The sequence below is a fragment of the Podarcis cretensis genome (assembly GCF_951804945.1).
Source record: "Podarcis cretensis genome assembly, chromosome: 4".
NCBI classification, from domain to species: domain Eukaryota; kingdom Metazoa; phylum Chordata; class Lepidosauria; order Squamata; family Lacertidae; genus Podarcis; species Podarcis cretensis.
The window spans coordinates 75,819,264-75,839,780 of record NC_137173.1 but is presented as its reverse complement, the minus strand read 5'-3'; the positions used below and the strand labels follow the sequence as shown (position 1 = coordinate 75,839,780).

At 38.6% G+C, this 20,517-nt stretch overlaps 1 protein-coding gene across 1 annotated transcript in view; it reads right to left on the bottom strand.

Annotated features, from left to right (window-relative positions):
* TMEM131 (transmembrane protein 131) overlaps nt 1-20,517 on the bottom strand; it is a 73,910-nt gene that overhangs the window by 23,161 nt on the left and 30,232 nt on the right. The window contains exons 4-17 of the mRNA XM_079972382.1: nt 18,245-18,313; nt 15,531-15,654; nt 13,572-13,688; nt 11,832-11,954; nt 11,301-11,381; nt 9,584-9,734; nt 9,438-9,494; nt 8,263-8,324; nt 4,186-4,294; nt 2,867-2,975; nt 1,727-1,880; nt 1,460-1,630; nt 397-507; nt 166-300 (exon numbers count right to left, since the gene is read on the bottom strand). Coding sequence (XP_079828508.1) covers nt 166-300; nt 397-507; nt 1,460-1,630; nt 1,727-1,880; nt 2,867-2,975; nt 4,186-4,294; nt 8,263-8,324; nt 9,438-9,494; nt 9,584-9,734; nt 11,301-11,381; nt 11,832-11,954; nt 13,572-13,688; nt 15,531-15,654; nt 18,245-18,313 — 1,573 coding nt within the window. The remainder of the gene's footprint in view (nt 1-165; nt 301-396; nt 508-1,459; nt 1,631-1,726; nt 1,881-2,866; nt 2,976-4,185; nt 4,295-8,262; nt 8,325-9,437; nt 9,495-9,583; nt 9,735-11,300; nt 11,382-11,831; nt 11,955-13,571; nt 13,689-15,530; nt 15,655-18,244; nt 18,314-20,517) is intronic.

The following is a 20,517-nucleotide window of genomic DNA, read 5'->3' as shown; positions in this document are numbered from 1 at the left end:
GCGTCTCCCTGCAACGTCGTCCCCTCAAAAAAGCACTGGACATAAGCAGATGTGGTGATCACACACACACACACACACCCCGCTTCTTTTTACTTAGTGATAAGATTTGCATCTTTTGTCCATATGCCAGACATAACTGTAATAAGTAAAATATGTGTTACTTACTGAAGTTTGATCCAATGCATTGGCCTTTTCCAAGTCTGGAAGACTTGCAATTATTGTAGTTCTGTTGCCTTTTTCAGCAGCAAGGAGTTCCATGGTCAAACCATCACCTATCACATGCCAGCTTTTTATAGCCAACTTTAAAAGGGCACAATAGTTTTAGTAATAAATTAAACAGATATGCCATTTAAGTAAAACAAACAAACAAACAACAAATAAAAGAATGTCTCTTACCTGAATTGGATTGCTGTTCATGATTGCAAGCAGAATACTACTTGTTTCTGTGGCACTCAATATACCAAAATCTATTATTTGTTCTTCAGGTCTTGGGGGCAATACAAAATACTAGAAAAACGGAAGAGCATCAACTGCATTATGGACAGGCAGCTCATATATCTGTTACTGTAAGGGCTCAGAAGTACTACCACCAGTTCTAACATGTTGGTTCCTTTCCCCCCCTCCTCCAATATTTTGGACAAGTAGCCCATAAGATCTGGGACTGAAGAATCTGTATTTGGTTTTCAGGTATACAATCTGCCGATTACACAGAAAGTGCTACAATTGCTGGGAAACACATCTACCTTTTATTCATTCTATTGGGCAACCAGATGCTGACCTATCATGACATAAGACAAGGCACTATTAAAGGTGACTGAGTGAAAGACAAAACAGGTTTAACAAACTACTGAGTACAATCCACTGCTAATTCTCCTCTTCTGTAGAAATCCCGCTAAGATGGAAGAGTGATGCAACAGGCGCAACAGCATGGTTTTCTGAAACTCCCTAGTCTTAAGGGGCCTATACAGGAGAGCATTTGAGTGGACTGTGCCCCATGTTAATTAGTGAAGAAAGCTGCCAATATGTTTTTGTTGGCAGTATGCGTAACTGAGAGCTAGAAAGTCAACACATTAAAATATGAGTTCAGTTCCAAGTTCAGTCATTTTGAACAGGCCCCCACGTACAGACATATTAATGTTTCTTTTATTTTTTAAAAAAAGTAATGTAATTCCTATAAATTCAATTTCAATCAAACAGCAAACCTACAAAAATAATATCTAACACATTAATATTACATCCCACAGAACTGCCACATGGCAAAAGAACAGAATGGGTTCCATCCATAGGTCTATTCTAGCAGGCATTAGACTTCTGAAATATAAACCAGCTACCAAATTTGCATTCAGTTTGAATTTGGCTTCACTGCTGAGCACATGTTATCCAAAAACACAAAGAAACCACATCTAATGTATTTCACTTTAAAAATAGAAAAGATTTTTTAAAAAACTGATATACTTACATCTAAAAATCCAGTGTATGCTCTTACAGGTAGATGAAATTTAGAAGCATTTGTAATGAGCAAAATATTGTTATCAATGTGAAGAGATGACAAGGAAGCCACAAAATAAAGTGTGAAAATATATCTGGATTCATTTGGTGGAATTAAAACTGGTTTGCTGAAGTTGTGTACCTAGGATAATGAATAAATATGATCCAGGTTAACAGTGAATCCAATTTATGTAACATTTAATAGCAATGAAATAGTTCAGCGCATAATTGGGCTTACTTTAAATATTCCTTTGATTTCATCTGGTAGCATTATATCATGAATGAGGACTGCAAAATTGAATGTGTTTGTTAAGTAGATTGGTCTTTCCACAGAGTCTGCTGGACTGTCACGAATATGAAATAATGTGGCTGCATGATCAAATCCTAAGTACCTATTTCAAAATATAAAAAAGCCAAAAAGTAGAGATTTGCACAATCCTCTATAAGAAAAACTCACAATAATCACCAGAAAATTGGTTAGTCACAGAGATGAGGAACCTGACTCTCCAAATGCCGTTGGACTCAAATTCCATCAGCTCTAGCAAGTATGACTAAAGCTGAAGAACGATCAAAGTTGTAGTCTAATATCATCTGGAGGGCCACAGGTTTTCCATCCAACAGCAGCAGTTTAAGATTTCTCTTTGGCTTGTTCACTCAACTTCATAAACATCATAAAATGCCTGAAGGACTGCCAATTGGCAGGCCACAGACCCATTCCTGATTTTACTTATCAGCAAGTTTAAATTCACCCAAAGGACCCAGATTCATTCCCCATGCCCTATCGTCATATCCTGCCCAAGCCAGGTGTGTAATTCAAATACATAAAACTTAAAAATCAATACTGAGAAATATAATGGTCTGAAGAATTTATACACTTGTTCCATTTAGCAGCAAAGAAGTCTGAAACCAAATACATTACCTAGCAAATAAAGAGTTATAACCAGAACTTAAAACGTGGAAGAATTAGAATATACTAGCTTATAAATGTAGAAGTTAGAAACAGTAAAAAAGCAATTGCTCAAGCCTGTCCCTAACACTTGCAGCAATGGGCAAAATAAAGTTATCTGAGTGCAAGCCAGCACTATTCATGGCAATAGTCACATGCTTTGTTTAAATAGAGCTGTGTGATGGCCACTGCACGCTGATCCTTTGGCACGCTGATTCAGTTTGTAGCTCTTTATCCAGGACGGAATACACAAAAATTCAGTGCAGTGTCCACACAATAACACTGGCTTTAAACCCAGTGTTCCTATTATAAGAAAGACTCATTTGGAAGCATATTTATTTGCTACAGGAAGCCATGCAAGTGGTTAGTTACTTGTGTACAGGAACGAGGTGTGAGTTAAATGTAAGACAACAGTATCCCGTGCAATCTTACCCATCTAAAACTTCTGCTTGATATGGAATTTCAAGTTTTGAGTAACTCTTCTCTTTTGCTTTAACTGTTATTTTTCCTGAAAACTGTGCAGGTCGTTTTGCTTTCGATGCTATATGGTACATACAAATAGATAAATAAAAACAAACAGTGTTACTATTATTGACACATACACAAAATTGACACATATTTATTTTTACTCAGATAGTAAAACTGTCACTGTTGGGGCTTTGATTTACTACAAAGTATCACAAACCATTTTGATGACATTTGTAACTAAGCTACTCGTGTAATATATTAGGGTGCAGTCACTGTTTAGCTCTAAAATGTGAGTATAATGCTGCTTGCTGAGCTCAAGCGGCTTCAAGGAGAGTGGGTAATACAGCAACATCCCTTCTTCAACTTTCAGCCGAGGGGTGGGGAAACCTAGGTAAAAGGTAAAGGTACCCCTGCCCGTACGGGCCAGTCTTGACAGACTCTGGGGTTGTGCGCCCATCTCACTCAAGAGGCCGGGGGCCAGCGCTGTCCGGAGACACTTCCGGGTCACGTGGTCAGCGTGACATCGCTGCTCTGGCGAGCCAGAGCCGCACACGGAAACGCCGTTTACCTTCCCGCTGGTAAGCGGTCCCTATTTATCTACTTGCACCCGGAGGTGCTTTCGAACTGCTAGGTTGGCAGGCGCTGGGACCGAGCAGCGGGAGCGCACCCCGCCGCAGGGATTCGAACCGCCGACCTTTTGATCGGCAAGCCCTAGGCGCTGAGGCTTTAACCCACAGTGCCACCTGCGTCCCACAGCGCCACCTGCCTGTAAATGTTGCTTCCTGTTAATTCTAACAAAATGCAATGCTGGCCTAGGCTACTGGGAGCTGTCACCCGTCAACATCAGAAAGGCCACAGGTTCCCCTTCTTAGCAAAAAAGATGAAGACTTCAGTGGACAGTCATCATTAAATGCTCTCCACTCTTGGTCTCTGTGTATATACACTGAACAGCATGATAAAACACATGGGATGGGATTCAGAGGAAAGCTCACAGAAGGCAGCTGGAGGAAGCAGACTTTCCCAGCCCCTCCTCTGCCCAGCAGCATCCTGAAAAGTCTCTCCTGAAAGTTTGGGGGTGGGGGTTGCGGGAAAACCAGGAAGAAACTTCTACAACTGCAGCAATATCCCTGGCAGTATTATGTAACTCGTTCCAAGCAGTAACTGCGTTCAAAAGAAAAGCAAGTGTGGACCCCAAACTAAGAAATATGTTCAGATACGCTGACAAAAGGCTTCCCATCCTGTGAATGAGAAACATACAACTTCCAGAACAGACTTTTACTTACCGTCAAAGCTAATACTTGCAACTTTGGTATATTTACTTTCAGAAGCTCGAAGTGTAATTGGCTTGAAATGTACTGTGATACCTTCATTCTGTGGTGTGGGTCTAACACTCTGGAAAAGCATAAAAGAAGTGCTTACCAAACAACTACTTAAAAAGTCTGTATATATCTGTTATCTTTTCCTTCAAAAGTTGAGAATCTGCTGACACTTATTCTAAGTTATAAAAATGTGGATACATGTCATTAGAACAACACGAGTCAGGAATGTTTCCAAATATATATACATAATTTATAGCAGAAACAACAGTGAAACTCCAGCAGATTTACTAGGTTTGTTTCATTTTATTTCAACACATGCCTGTTTCACTAGAAAAGGAGGCAATTAACTAGGTTGGGGGTGTTTTTTGGCTAAAATGTCTGTAGCCATCTAAAGAGAACTAGCCTTTCAGCGCAAGGTGCACCAAAATAATATCAGAGCCATCTATATGTGTTTTATTAATGAGAATGCGCACATCAAAAATAGCACTACACTTCCATCTTAAATTTTACAAGAGTTATACTTGAGGTTGTTCCTGTGCTCGTATACCTAGCGCAATTGTTTAGAGATCCTCCACAAGGCAGAACACTACACTCACATTATTTTAACTGTGTCTTCACTTCCAGTATCTCCACTTTAGAAAGCTAAACAGCTGAAGACACATGCTGACAGCATTGCAGAGCAGCAGGGAATGCCAAAAACAAACCAACAAATTATTTAAGTGTCTTAAAGACAGCCCTGTTTAGGGAACTTTTTAATGTTTGCTGTTTTATTATGTTTTTAATATTCTGTTGGGAACCGCCCAGAGTGGCTGGGGAAACCCAGCCAGATGGGTGGGGTATAAATGTTGTTGTTTGCTGTTTTATTGTGTTTTTAATATTCTGTTGGGAACCGCCCAGAGTGGCTGGGGAAACCCAGCCAGATGGGTGGGGTATAAATCTTGTTGTTGTTGTTTGCTGTTTTATTGTGTTTTTAATATTCTGTTGGGAACCGCCCAGAGTGGCTGAGGAAACCCAGCCAGATGGGTGGGGTATAAATGTTGTTGTTGTTGTTGTTGTTGTTGTTTCAAATGTGGCCTAATTCTGCAAAAGACCAACTATTTTGAGAGAAATGCAAACTCCAGAGCTGATAGAACATGAATGCTAAAGATTAAGACTTTCAGGTCCAGAGGCTTTGAGGTGTGGAATCAATATCAGCAGCACATCAAAAAGCTCAGAGTGCAGATTTCCATTCAAGTTACTAGGCCTTCAAGGTAACACCATGTGACACGAAGAAAAGAACTCAAATAAGGATAAGAAAGATGAGAGAACATCAAGATAAGAATGTGTCAGAATAAAGTTGACAGATGACAATAACAACGAAGGATGCCCCCCCCCTTTCAGAAGATAATATAGAAAGATACCAAGAAGATACCTCATTCCAAGAAAGAGAGAGGATGAGCATGCAAAATTCATAATTATGGATGAATGTACAAGCCTTACAACCATAGAAGAGGGATTCTCATGTTTCAAGCAAGTTCAAACAAGTTTTGTAATTTACTGTTAATATGAAGTACGTCATATATATACTACACAGTGCAGGGTCAGGAAGGGAGAGGGCCTTTTGGAAGGAATACTGCTTGAATGCAATCAGCTATTAAGTATACAGTCTTTCACCACCATCTAAATGTATTTTGTTGTTGTTCTAGTTGTCTGTTCTCAATGAAAAACATTTAAAAGAAATGTTAGAACTAGTTAATATAGCAATACACACATTTTACTTAAACTTCCATATAAACTTTAATACAGAACTATCATATATTGTGTTACCAAACATAAATTTCAATTCTAATGGAAGGATAATGGCTATAGTTATGCAACTCAGCTGAATATTAAGCGCTGCTGACAAAACGGTAAATACACAGTCTTCTGGCTCAGAACCAGCAATGCTATAAATACGTACATGATATTTTTACATTAATTTAGTATTATTTTTAATATTATAAATTTCCTTTCTTCTTTTAAAATTGTTCAGTTTCACAGACTTCAATATAAAGTGTCAGTAAAGGTAAACTTTTTATGACTATAGTAACTGGCAACAATACTCTTAAAGTGCCTCGAAGGAATTTAGTTCTATGAGCATCTAGCTTAAATTTCTGCTAAATATAGTCTTGGCCTTTTCCCATGACATTAGCATGAAGTTTGAAACCAGTTTCTTCCTCGCTTCCAAACTGTATCAGAACAAACTCCAAGAGACATATATCCCTGTCCTCCCCCCGCCCCATGTTTACATGGAAATATGAGCAAATAGTTTAGCCTTTAAGATATGCTTGATGGTATCTGACACTTCCCCAACCCACTTAACATCTAAGATGGTAGAAGAAATCTGAGCAGCGTCAAAACACTGGGACTGTATATTACAAGGTCATACAGTCAGTATTTCTTCAGTCAAGAATGAGGGCAAAATATCAGAGAATGAGGTGTTAAAATAATATGATTCCGAAGCTTGGCTATATAATCCACTGCTCAGTAGTTTAACACTTATCACCTTTGCTATCAGACGCAAAAGAAAATTTAAGTAAAATTATGTACATTACTTCTGCTGCATCAATGATTCCTGTTTTTAACATCAGTGACTCCATATTTTTGCTCACTTACTGCAAGCAGCCTTTCTGTCACTAACCCTGTGGTGTAGTGTGCAATTTGAAAAATCTAAGCTGACCATTCTGTATTTTTCTCTGCGCTCTGTAAGTCAGGGGGAGGGAAACAGGCCAGACCTATGAGTTCACAAAGGGTTCATTAAGGACTGGAGCTCTTTGTAGAACATCCTTATGTGAGGATATACACACAAGCCTTTCACTTTTTATAAGCCATTGTAGATTATTACCAAATATGAAACTAATGATGTCCCACATTTTGTGAGATATGCTTCTGTGCCTCTGAGTTTGAGCCCAGGAAACCTATGGGCTATCTTTATAATGACAACAGCTTGTTAAACCCACTGGTGCTGCTAGCAAGTTAGAGAGGGAAAAGACTCCAGAGGAGTTAGTCTTATACAAACTAAAAAGAACAGACATAGCCTCTGGTCTAAGAGATTATCCAGTAGTCATCATTTCTCCCCTTTATACAGGAAGAGGTAAAACACAGCTATTGCTGCAAGAGATAAATATACATTTCAAAGACATGGAAACAAGCACAGTACTCTCTCATCTCCCATGCTGGACAAACTAGAACAGTGGTTGAGAAAAGGGATTTAGACAACAAGAGACATTGCTTGGTGACAAAAGCATTTCAGCACTGACAGAACACACCAGCTCAAGCACCTTAGCCCGAAAGAGAATATTTGTGACTAACCAGATGTTTGAATCGTATTCTGGGTCTGGGACAGGCCTCTTTAGCTTTGAGTCTCAAAACTGCCTCCTTTACAGTGGTTAAGACAAATCTCTATTGCAAGCCAATATTAACCACTTTTATATGCTGAAGTTTGTTGTGAAATACCAGCTACAAAAGAACCTTTAATTCTTGTTTGCATTTTTATTTTGTAATTGTCATACTGGTTATCTGCATGCTTTTCAAGGCATTTGCCCTGAATGATTTAGTCAGAAATAACTGGGAATTATTAAATGCATTTCCATGTACTTGCTGGAAATCCCATTGCTTTTTATTGTAATGTGACACCATAACAGCAATTATTTAAGATAGTTGTACAATTACAAGCTGTAAGTATTAATTTATGATGACACTGAAAAGTAAAAAAAGTAAAGCCTGAATAACAAGCAACTAAACAAACCTTTAAATATGCCCCTGTAGTCTTAGTCTTTAGTAGAAAGTTGAAGGGAATGCAAAGTGCTTTAGTTCAGTTTAACTATACAGTCACAACATGTAGCATGGGAAGGATACACTGCTGAAAGCTGTTAAGTGCATCGAAAGCTGCATTTCGTTGAGTCCATTTGGAAAAAGGGACTAAACTAACAGAACTTGAGCTTTGATATCTAGTGGATTCATGTTATCTTTTACGTCTAGAAAAATATATTGAGATAGTGAAATAAAAGAGGTAATACTTACTGTTATTGGTACATCCTTTGTTCCTGAATTTAACAAGTGTAGATTTAAGATTTTGGGCAGATCTGTTGAAAGCCAATAAAAAAGCACTAAGGCTCGTTTGCATAAAAGGGATTTTTTTAAAGTCAAGTCAGCTTTGTGACATTTATTCAAGTTATCCAATGCTGAAATTTTACTTAATTCTTGCACTTCTCCATTCCCTTCTCCCCCAGACATAAGGAGCGGATGTTTGATGCTTCTGCTTCTAATCTGCAGTAAGCAATAGTCTGCCATTTTATCCAACTGTAGCAAACTGTGGTTAGTGTGCAAATTAATTTGTTCTCCAGTCAGGATCCAGGCATGGTGGCAAACTATTGTCTAGGCAAACCATAATTTGTCACACTGGAGCAAATGGGCAAACTATGGTTTGTTGCAAGGGAAGGGAGGGGGGGGATCATGGTCACCATTACTAAATCCTGATCTTCCAAACCAGCCTGGTGCCTTCCACATGCTTTAGACTACAAGTCCCACCTGCCCTTTCCCAGTATGGTCAATGGTCAGATATTATGCAATTGATGACCAAAACAGCTGAAGGGCAACAGGTTGGGGAAGACTGTTCCAAAGTATGATTTGGAGACTAGTCTGAATACAGATGTACCTGTGTACAGTCATTTGGCAGGTGTATAAATTAAGAGTGATGTTATAAAAAGTACTATTTATAATTGCGCTATTAAGTTATTTCATTCTACTTTATATAATATTTCTAAAGCTAGGTATCCTAGGCATTTAAATACAAATGAGGTGGATTCAGAAAGTTTCCCTCATGCAGAGTTCTGCTAGAAGAAGAAATTATTTTCACCAATTCCTCCTTTCTCCTGTAGCCCCCCAAAGATCTGCTCTGGAGGGTTTGGGGACTCCATGAAACACTATGAAAAGTAGCCGCAGAGATAATACCAAAAATCACCTTCCTGCACCCCGTCTCCAGAAGAACCCTGAATTTTTATTTTTATTTATTTATGTAAATGGGTGGATCTTTTCCATTAGCAGCAGGACCTGTCTGGATGCAACCCAATACATATGAAGGCGTACATGCAAAGGCTAAGGAACAAACACATGAAACTGATATTACGCAGCTCTTGCAAAATGAGGTGTGTCTACTCACAATCTGAAATGGAGGTGTATTAAAATATAGGACTCACCTTGGGTTCTTAAAGTACCAAAATCTAGCATTTCTGTCGATGAATAAATTCCTGGGGCTTTAAGATAGGACAAAACAAAGTGAGTATCTTTCACTACTGCAGTAGGAAAATACATGAAGTTGATGAAACATTACATTTCTACAAACCTGTTGTGACTTCTACTTCTACTGGCAGAATAATAAACTCTGTGCTGTCTGAGGCATTTGTTTTTATTCGAATGAAGGCTGTGTAATTATCTGCTTCCCTTGAAGAGAAACTGGCTCTCATAACTCCTTTAGTTTCATAGGGGGGAATTTCCTATTGAAACAGACAATTGTGCAGAATATAAAAGTCAGTATAATAAAAAGGTCCACAATGCCAACTATAATACAAGTGGAATATGGAGTATACAGTTGGCATTTTTAGGCAATGAACTAACTAAATAGTGAGATGGAAGTGTCAAACAGTTTCAGAAACAACCATCACATAAAAGGTTCAGAATCATCACGTGTAGATTATTCATGCTGACAAGTAACAGTTTGTTAAACCTGCCTTTTCCTAAGTGCCTAAGACTAGTTCTGTTGTAAGAAACCAGTACAAGAAATATATTTGGTGATGCCACCAATGTTTTAGAGAAACACTTAAAAGCCTATTTTGCATCAGTAGCACAAAAATGTGTAGATACTTCTGTCTGTGCCATCCAAGCCCACTCATTCCCCACTCCCACAACAGGCAAGCCATAATTTTCTTTCCTCCTGTGCATTCAAAATTTCTGGAAAGCCTACATTATAGCAAATAGAATAGGACTTAATTTGTCTATACACTTCAAAAGTGGGAGATTCTAATCACTGCTACTCAGAAAGTGTAAAAATAAATGTATCCAATTTAAGTTATACTCAGACTAGACCCACTGAAATAAATGAAAATGACCAACTTAAGTCCATTTTCAATGGGTCTCAGTAGGACTTAGTTGGATACAAACCAAGGAGTCATCAGCAACCATCTCAAATTGCATGCAGGCACACTAGCAATTTTATACAAAAATATAAACTGAAATTTTATACAAAAATATAAACTGGAGGATTGTCCTGGAAAATCCTAGAAAAGTTGCCTAGTATTTCTTTGCTAGATAAAAGGTAGTTGGTGTTATATCTTCAGTCAAAACTACAACTTTTGGAATATTCTGTGGCTAGAATATTAGATAAAAACCACACACATGTCTAAAATCACTTGGTAAAAAGCTTATGTGCTATCAGACTTGCGATGAAATGAAATTGAAAGTGGCTAACTCACTATAGGACATAATTGTTAGGTATTTGTATACAATATTTATTTTAAAATAAGTTTTATTTGCTTTTGTGACAAAAACAAAACATGTAACATCATATACATATAAGTAATATATAATTAATAGCATTGGTTTTACTGTAAAGCATTTGTTCTTCTCTTGTTATGAATGGAATTCTCATTTTAAATTTGTTTCTGCCTTTCATCTTTTGCGTCAGCCCCCCCCCCCCAAGCAGTTGTCCACATTTGCTGGTATATACAATATTAACGTTACTTTGAAAATTCATGACACGTTTGTTCCCATTCTGCTTTGAACTTTCATACTTGTCACTGGACCCTGTTGATATTTGATGCTGCACAGTTATGGTTTACTCCCTTATCTTGAATTGCTGGGCCTCCTGGCCTCATTTCAAAACAACATCCACCCTCTTATCTGTATATGTGTGCATGAGATTTCAGGATCAGCAGAGGAGAACACCATGCATCTGAGGAAGGGTGCTCTGGCCCACAACAAAAGTTTAAGCCATAACAAATATTAGTCTTTGCCAGAACTTATTAATGCCTTAGTGTGAGTCAAGTAATATTTGTGCCACTCACCCATAATTTTCTTGTACCCCCTTGCTGACCAGTTGGAAGCTCTAGGTGGAGATCACCTCCACTTGAATACATTTCTACCACCTGTGAGAATAGCCAAAAATAATAATCAATAAAGTTAGAGCTCAAGTTCCAACTAGACACACTCTCATGGTTGCCAGCTAAGGAGAAACTATTTATATTTTATTTTCTCTGTGGTAAAGACCACACAAACAACATAGCCAATGAATTGTCTAGAATAGTGTTAGAATATGTCATTTATCATTCCACCAAAAAAAAAAAATAATCAAGTGATTTTATGCAAATGAAGTTTCTGTATTTGCCAAGTCAAACCTTACATGCAAACCTTTAGTTCCATGAACATAGCTTCTCAAAACTACCACCAAGACAATTATTTTAACTTCAATGGTTTATACATATAACATTCCGAACTGAAAATAAAGGAATAGAATCATAGTATACAAAGAGCACCTGAAATACATTAACATTATATTTTAACAGGTAACTGTAAATATGAACAGTGCTCCTACATACCTGCAAAGGCTCACTATGGGGGTTGTGTATATTTATAATAGGAGAAAAACTGCTGTTTACTGGAACTTTTGCTCCTATAAAAGGGCGAAGTCTGTAAGGGTTTGGTACTCCTACACCAAATACCTGTTTAAGAAAAAGAAAACAACCTTTTAGTATCCCAATGTGAGTAATTGTCTGTTTTCCACCTTTAAAACTCACACAATCATTGACAACAAAGAAACACTACCTCTTTCCCAACTTGGAAGTTTACAGTTACAGTATTTTAAAGTGGTCTCATACAGTAGCTATTGCTTTAGGATACAAGATAATATATCTTTTTCTTCCTTTCAGGAGCCACACAAGTGACAACTACAGACCAGCTTTTCTCTAAATATTTGTTTTGCAACCAGTTTTTGAACTTTTTATATGCAATGCAGATTTTTTTAAAACAACAACAACAACTTAAGATCACTACGTAGGACTGAGTCAAATACAGTGGTGCCCCGCAAGACGAATGCCTCGCAAGACGAAAAACTCGCTAGGCAAAAGAGTTTTCCATCTTTTGAGGTGCTTCGCAAGACGAATTTCCCTATGGGCTTACTTCGCAAGACGAAACGTCGGGCGAGTTCTTGCGAGTTTTTCCCCCTTCCCCCCCCTTTTCTAAGCCGCTAATAGCCGCTAAGCCACTAAACCGCTAATAGCGCTAATCCGCTAATAGCCGTGCTTCGCAAGACGAAAAAACCACAAGACGAAGAGACTCGCGGAACGGATTAATTTCGTCTTGCGAGGCACCACTGTACAACCCTTTGAATTTTTTTCTAGTTCCGAACCACAGTAACTTAGAGCACTACAGGTAGTAAATCATGATTATGTTCATGAATACAAAAAATGGCATTCCCCCCATTTTTGTCATTCCTTTCAGTTTTCTAAAATATGTGATCTTGTTCCTGCAAAAGCTACTTTGCCATTTAAATGTCCTTCTTTTAATTTTTAAAAAATATTGTGGTGTGCTTAAATCAATCAACTGTATTAGATCAAGTGTATTATCAACTTTCAAGTCAATCACTATTACTGTATCTCATAAATCAACAGAAGCCTGTTTTGCATTTTAATAGACAACTTGGAGGCTTTTCACCTTGCAAATAGCTTGTTCATTTCTAAGCTGTAGGAGGCGCATTAATACTGTAAGACTTTTTGTAATCTCAAGTGCACGGAATATGCATAGCACAGTGGCACTTATTGCAGGTGTCTCAAAGCATCAAATAATATGTATATATTGCAGACAAATGGCATCTTGCTCCATGAGTAATTCCCATTTGAAAGCAGGAATGTCAATCAGAAAATCTAAGTTCATGATACATGGCTGTTGGTTTCAATTGAAAGCACTGACTTAAGAGACATATGCTAAACTATGAAGTAGTCACACATTGCAGTACAGTGCCACCTCAGTTTAAGAACATCCCTGTTTACGAACTATTTGGTATACAAACTCCACAAAACCGGAAGTAGTGTTCCAGTTAGCAAACTTTACCTCGGTCTACAAATGGAAGCCAAACAGTGGAAGGGCACCAGCGGCGGGAGGCCTCATTAGGGAAAGTGCGCCTTGGTTTAAGAATGGCTTTGGTCTAAGAATGGACTTCTGGAATGGATTAAGTTCATAAACCGAGGTACCACTGTATATGCTGAGCACCAATCTTAATAATGTGCTTTCACTTCTGTTCTCAATCATTTAAGACACAGTAACATGATGTTTTCTCTTACCTGGTAAGTAAATACCCCATGATTAGATGTATTAATAAATAAAGTATTTTCTACGTTCCCCACCATTCTTGCAAGAAAAACCACATCAAATGATGTGTTCCCCCCTGGAACGATTTTCTGAAAAATAAAACACCAGATATAACATGACATATTGTTCATCTTAGAAGGGTAGTGCTTCAAATATGAGATCGGGCATTCAAACACAATTGATATGTAGAAGCTGTGTGTGAACACCCATGAGACAAGCAAGCCACATACTATAGCCCTTTCTTTGGAAAAATCAATTTAAGTACCTTACAAAATTTACTTCCAATACACTCTTTTTGATTTGGTTGATACTGCATCGAAACAAACAACTGTAAAGTACAACATGCAGGAAAAATTTCTTTTTTAAACATTATAGCAATATTACTAATGTGAAAGAACACTGAACTGCTTATTGTTTAGCTTACTAAGCACACTGCTCCAAGTGTCTCAGGTTCCACTCTAAATGCCAGATTGGAGTACATAATGTAGCTCCTACAAATTGGTGCTCTGACTCATTCTTCTCAATTGGCCTTAAAACACAGAAAAATTATCTGATGTGACTCCTCCCTGCGCAAAGTTATATAACACTTTGGGAATCTTCTATTTTCTTATAGACTGCCTTACAACACCCATAATTGCTTGAATCAATGAGCACAGAGCGATCATAAGTTTAGGAGGTACCCATAATCAAGACTTTACTATCTGAGGAAACTTTTTCAGTTTCAGAGCCACATTATAGCATTGGTAATCTTCCAGAGGTCACAAGCAAGGGTGGACATGGCTAAAACCAAAAGCAAGTAGGGTCAAAACCACATACATACCCTATCCACACAAATCTATCCATTCACACACTCCACACCTCACACACTGTCACCTCCATTATGGAAGAGTCCTATATTGATAGATTTCATTAAATATGTTAATTGCTTTAGGGAAGATGTGTGATCAGTTAAGTCTTGTATTAGGATTAAGAAGGGAGTATGAATTTACAAGCTTTCCATAATCCCTCCCCCATTCTTCCCCCTCAAATATTAAACACTTGGATTTAAGCTCAAAAGATTATTTCAAGTGGCAGTAAAGAAACACACACCCTTGCTAATTAAACATGCTTCTGGAATAACAGGTCAAAGAGAAGGACCAATGATCATTTCAGCTTTCACTTAATGCTGGTTGACACCCTGACAGTGGCGGTGAGAAACGATCTTAATTGAAATACATGTTGTTGGTTATTTGCTTTTGCGAGTGCCTTGTAAAATGCAGCCTTATTTGGAGCCTTTTTCATATATTTAAGGCACTTGGTTAGTAGGTTTTACAAAAACATGGTGAAGAAACACAATAAAAAAAACTAGTTATCTTAGCAGCTCATAGAAGCATGCACAAAAATGACAGAATCACTTCCAAAGGGGTGGCAACCATTTATCGGCAACTACTTATGAGTGCATAAGCTCTAAGTAGCAACTCCTACTGAAAATTAATGCATCAGCAGTACTCTGCTCCTGGCTGTGTTATACCAAAAAAGAAGAAGTTCTGATGAACTTGAAAACTCACACGTTACTTGGGGGACTTTGGTTGGTAACAGTAAAACTACTATCCTGGTATGGATTCCCCTCTCCCCCCATGGACTAAATTCAGCTACTACTGGTTAGAAACCATTTCTGAGCTATAATTATCCATTTTCCATATTCTTGAGAACACCAAGGCTATGGGCCGGAGGTTCTCCACCACTGGCCTAGAATGATGTAGAAACCTCCTGACATTTACTTTTCATATAACCCCTCCACAGTGAATTGTACGTAGCATAATTTTGTTGAGCTTGCATTTAAAGAGAAGCTATTTTAGTTACTGTGATGCACTTTGAAGTAAAATCAGTTTTTGCTGAAGTGAAACCAGCTTGCAGAATAACACCAACTTCAAAAAACAGAGCTAACTCACCCTGTTTTGAAAAAACGATGCATGAAAATGTGAGGTTGTTGCAGATATTGATACTAATATAATAGTTTCTTCTGCACTTGGATTGTGCAAGTAAACCTTTTCCATTTTTGGCATCCCAACTGGCCTGTATTAAAAGAGAGTAGAAAAAGCATTTAAATTGTTTCCTCAATTGCCTACAACCACAAAATATTTATAGTTTTATGGTTGCAAGGAACAAACAGGTGCATTTTGTGAATGGCCACTGTCAATTATTGTTATTATTAAAATTTATATACCGCCCTTCATCTGAGGATCACAGGGCAGTTTACAATATAAACACCATATAACAAACAATAACCCCCCTCCCCACAGTTTAAAAGGCCATAGATTGTTTAATTAGCCAGGAGAAGAGGAATGGTTTTGCCTGGTGCATAAAAATATGCAACGAAGGTGCCATGCATGCCTCCCTGTGGAGAGCATTCCAAAAATAGGGAGCCACCACTGCAGAAAATGCCTGTTCTTGTGTTGTTACCCTTCAGACCTCTTGCGGAGGAGGCGTATGAAGAAGGACCTCAGATCATTATCACAGGGTCCTGGTCCTGTACTCTTTCTTTGCATTTCCTTTCCTTCTGACCTTACCACTTACAATCCTCCTCCTCTACCCCACCCAAACCTGTATGTATGATACATCAGGCTAATGCAGAGGGGATGGGAGAAGCTGGGTAAACTAATCCCAAGCCTCAGAGGGCTAAGCTGGCCAGGAAGGCCTGCCAGGGACCAGCTTCTTTGTTGTTTGAGTTTATTCTAACAAGACTCCTGCCCCAGGCCTCAGACAAGCTCTGCAAGACCTGTGATACATACACACACACACCCATTACTCAGGATAACACTTCATGCATTTGATGAATTAGACTGTAATCCATGAAACCTTATGGTGCAATGCACTTGTTAGCCTTTTAAGTTGCCACAACTTCTTGTTGTATTCCCTACAAGTTTTTGTGTCATTACTTTATTGCAAGCATATAATTATTCATGATGCAAAGTTATAATTGCTCCAATAAGCTGATAGGACTCATCAGAGCCTCAGGGATTGGTGGGTGTCAGGGTCTAGTCCTTCTCAGTAGGAGACAATGTTCAGCTGTAGGTATTTTGGCGGCGAGACCCTAGTTAGGGTCTCGGGTGCCGGTTTTAGGCCTTGGTCTATATTCTATATCTGTGAGTCAAGGCAGCATATTGATGCACTACTGGGCTGTGGCATTTGCAGGGCCCGTTAAAGGGTTGATTGCGGGAGTCACTGGCCCTACAGTGGCAGCATATAGGTCAAACTCCCGGCTAGGTGAAGTGGGAGGGTATGCTGTGTAAGTTTACGCTTTACAGTCCCCTCCCACAACACCTGATTGCCCTGTGCATCCTCAGCCCCTGTCGGGCATGAGCAGGATACCTTCCAAGGCCTAAGCCAAGGTTCCTACACCTGAAAATAAATGAAGTTGTGGCCTTATTTAAACCCATACATTCTTGTCATGTCTCATCTCTTGGGGGTGTGGTGGGCACCGGGGACAGGGTTTAGCATGTGGGCTCGCAATTACTTATGATGCAAAGTTATAATTGCTCCAATAAGCTGATAGGACTATTTTTATATTGACTGTTGTTGCTTAGTTTGGCATATATATTTTATGCTAATATTTTGTACAAAGATTATAAATAAATAAATTTTGCAAAGTTATTTTTATCCTGCCTTTCAACTGACTAATGGAGTGGGCTAACGCTGCAACTAAACAATTCTGTCTTCTGGCCTTAATCCAGAGATGTGCAGCATGCATATGCAGCCACTCTAGAACTGCTGCATTAATAACTCCAGGGAAATGCTGCACTATGACTACTGCCATTATGGCTGTATCTCCAGGCATTGAAAGACTAATGATGAGAAGAAAAGAGTGAGCGCTGTTCTGATGTTTAATTTATCAGCAGAGTAAATTAATATTCAAAAGCCAAAGTCATTCAACCTTGCACATTTTGACTATTTTATATTCTACTTTTCATATATCCACTGTTGGCAGACAACATTCCCCCACCCCAATACGGAGTTTGACTCAGCTAACCAAGCTATGAAGCACTCACATGCCAGGGATCCTGAGAATTTAGTTTTTCCAGGGTCCCTGGAACCAGTAGATTCAAGTGGTAAATAGATGGCACCAAAACTCTGCACGTACAACCTGTAGCCTAAAGCAGTACAGTCCTCAAATAACTACTGTATAAACTAGTGCTGCACGGAAAGCATACACAAAGATTAACAACTTCATCCTTTGGTGTTACTGGAAAATCATATTAGATTTTTTCAGTCGAAGGGCCCTTTCCTCAGTAAAGCAGACAGAAGCAGCAACAACAGATACTTCAATCATTCCTCCAATTTAGACTTCATTTATTCCTCCTCTTCCACCCATATGTTTCTCTTCCCTCCAAATACGAAACCATGTGGTATGACTGAAGTACAACAGGTGCAAATTTCTGCAAGTGTGAACCATCAATACTATTCATCCACTAAGGCCTGTTATATGACTTAGCCAACACACAGAGCCCCTTATACAGAAACTATGTGATTGATGCTGGGCAGATAAGGTTCTGGGCATCTAACATTAACATATTATCAGCTTTGCCTTTTTAATACATTTCTCAGACAGCTATTAACTTCCAGATGCCTTCTATTTAGAATGCTAGGCAAAGTGTTCACAACTTACTGCTCATGGAAATCCAGCATTGGTGGTTCAAACCGAATCGGTCTGCAATTCCCTCGATACATAGATATACTGTTGGGGGGAAATGAGAAGAGAACAAATTAAGATGACATTCAGTTTTTAATTCATGTTCAGAATCTTCCAAATTAAGTTGCCAATTAAGTTGAATGACAACCCAGGCTTGCATCCAGCTAAGTAGTCCCATTAGCCCAAAGACTTCCACTTGCACAACTGAACTTTCCTTCATGTTGCATCCCACTCCCACCAAAAATCTATTCTAGTTTTTCTCAGACCTCTGGAGCAGTTCAGGGCAGTTCAAAAAAGGGTACCCAAACACCTGTATATCACAATGCCTTTTTAGTATTAGCAATTGTAATGAGAATCTGCCTTAGCTAGGCTGGAGAACCATTACAAATGTTCTTATTATACATGAATGACTAACTGTGCAATCCTAACCATATCTATTCAGTGGTTAGGTCCTATTAAATTCTTTAGGCTTTACTCCCAGATTAATTGGGAATAGGATTGTAAATCTTAGTTACATCTAAACTGAGAGAAAGCCTATGCTGAAATATAAGATAAATTAAAGCCGTCAGGTGTAGTGTGTCTTATGTGGGTCCCCAGGGTGATTACTTTTTTAAAAAGCAATGGGGAAAAATTACCCTCAATCCAGTGGATTTAAACTACAATCCAGTATCACTTCTCATTCCTGGGCAAGGAGACAGAACAAGTGGTGGAATCTGAACTTCAGACAAACCTGAACAGTGATTATTTAGATCCATTTTAGTCTGGTTGCCAGCTTGGTGTTGGGGACAGAAACAACCTTCGTTGCTCTGCTGGGTGAATGGTACTGGCAAGTAGATAAGGGAAGTGAAACTCTGTCAGTTCTTTCGGATCTCCCAAGCAACCACAGTATTACTCTGGGTCACCTTTCCAGAGATGCACTCTGTTACGTGCCTAGCATGTTTTCTGGAGGTCCCAAAAAGTAGTGCTATGGGACTCCTGTTCCATCCATTGGACTTTTGCCTACGGGATGTTACAAGGTTCCATTTTGTGTCTCATGCTGTTTAACATTTTCTTGAAAACAGTGGGAAGGGTCATCTGGGAGTTTGTGCTTAGGTGTCATCAATATGCTGATGACATTCCCTTATATCAGGGGTCTGCAACCTTTAAGACAAAAAGAGCCACTTGGACCCGTTTCCGAAGGAAAAAAATCTGGGAGCCGCAAAACCGGGAAGGTGATGTTGGGACGGTGCGTGACTAACGCACGCACCACCCCCATGCGACGTCACAGCCAGTACAGCGCCCGCCACAGTGGGGAGTGTCGGGGTGCACAATGCGCCTCCTCCCCTCGCTAGTATCCGCCCCGGAGCCGCGGCAAAGGTGTAAAAGAGCCACATGCGGCTCCGGAGCCGCGGGTTGCAGACCCCTGCCTTATATCTTTCATTTTAATTGTCTAATTTCTAGAAAGGCGGTCTAAAATATTTTAAATGACCAGTATTTCGAACACCACAATATTTTTTTGGTTTCTCAAAAATCCAGGGCAGCAGCAGGCACCCCTGCTAGCATAGAATATAACCAAGTCTCCATTAATATATACTATTTATAAGCAGCAATGTTGAGTTGGGAGATAAAATAGTAAGTTGAAATCTTTTTAAAAAATGAAACCCTTCATTTCAAGCACTATCTGCAATGTAAATATATTTACACAAACCAAAGGACATCAAGTTCTTTGAAATGTATTATTAGGTCACCAAATACCACTGAAACCACTGTGTATTAATGGACTTGATAACATCTAGACTCTAATCTAGCTAAATTTGAGATGTGTTTGGTAGAAGCTGCTATCTTCAATTTAAAACGATTATGAATATAGACTTCAATGGCTTTGTTAGCATTATATTAAGGTATTTTAAACCAGGATGTTTTTAAGGGAATCCTAATATAAATGAAATGTTAACCTTTTAAACTAAAAATATCATACTATTTTCACATCAATTTTACAGTGTTGTAAAAAAATCCATTTATAAAAGGTATATTTTCATAAAATTGATCTAGTGATGTAATGAATGGATATGATACCAAACAAATGTGTCCATTTTAAGGTTTTAATTAACGTTTGGAGTTAACTATACCTTGAAATTTCTATACCTCTAATAAATAAATAAATATATATTTAAAAATAAATTTAGGCATACCACCCAATGCACAGATTCTTGGACATGCTAAAGTTTTCAGTGCTATTCCACCGACACTCCTAAATTTTAAACAATGTA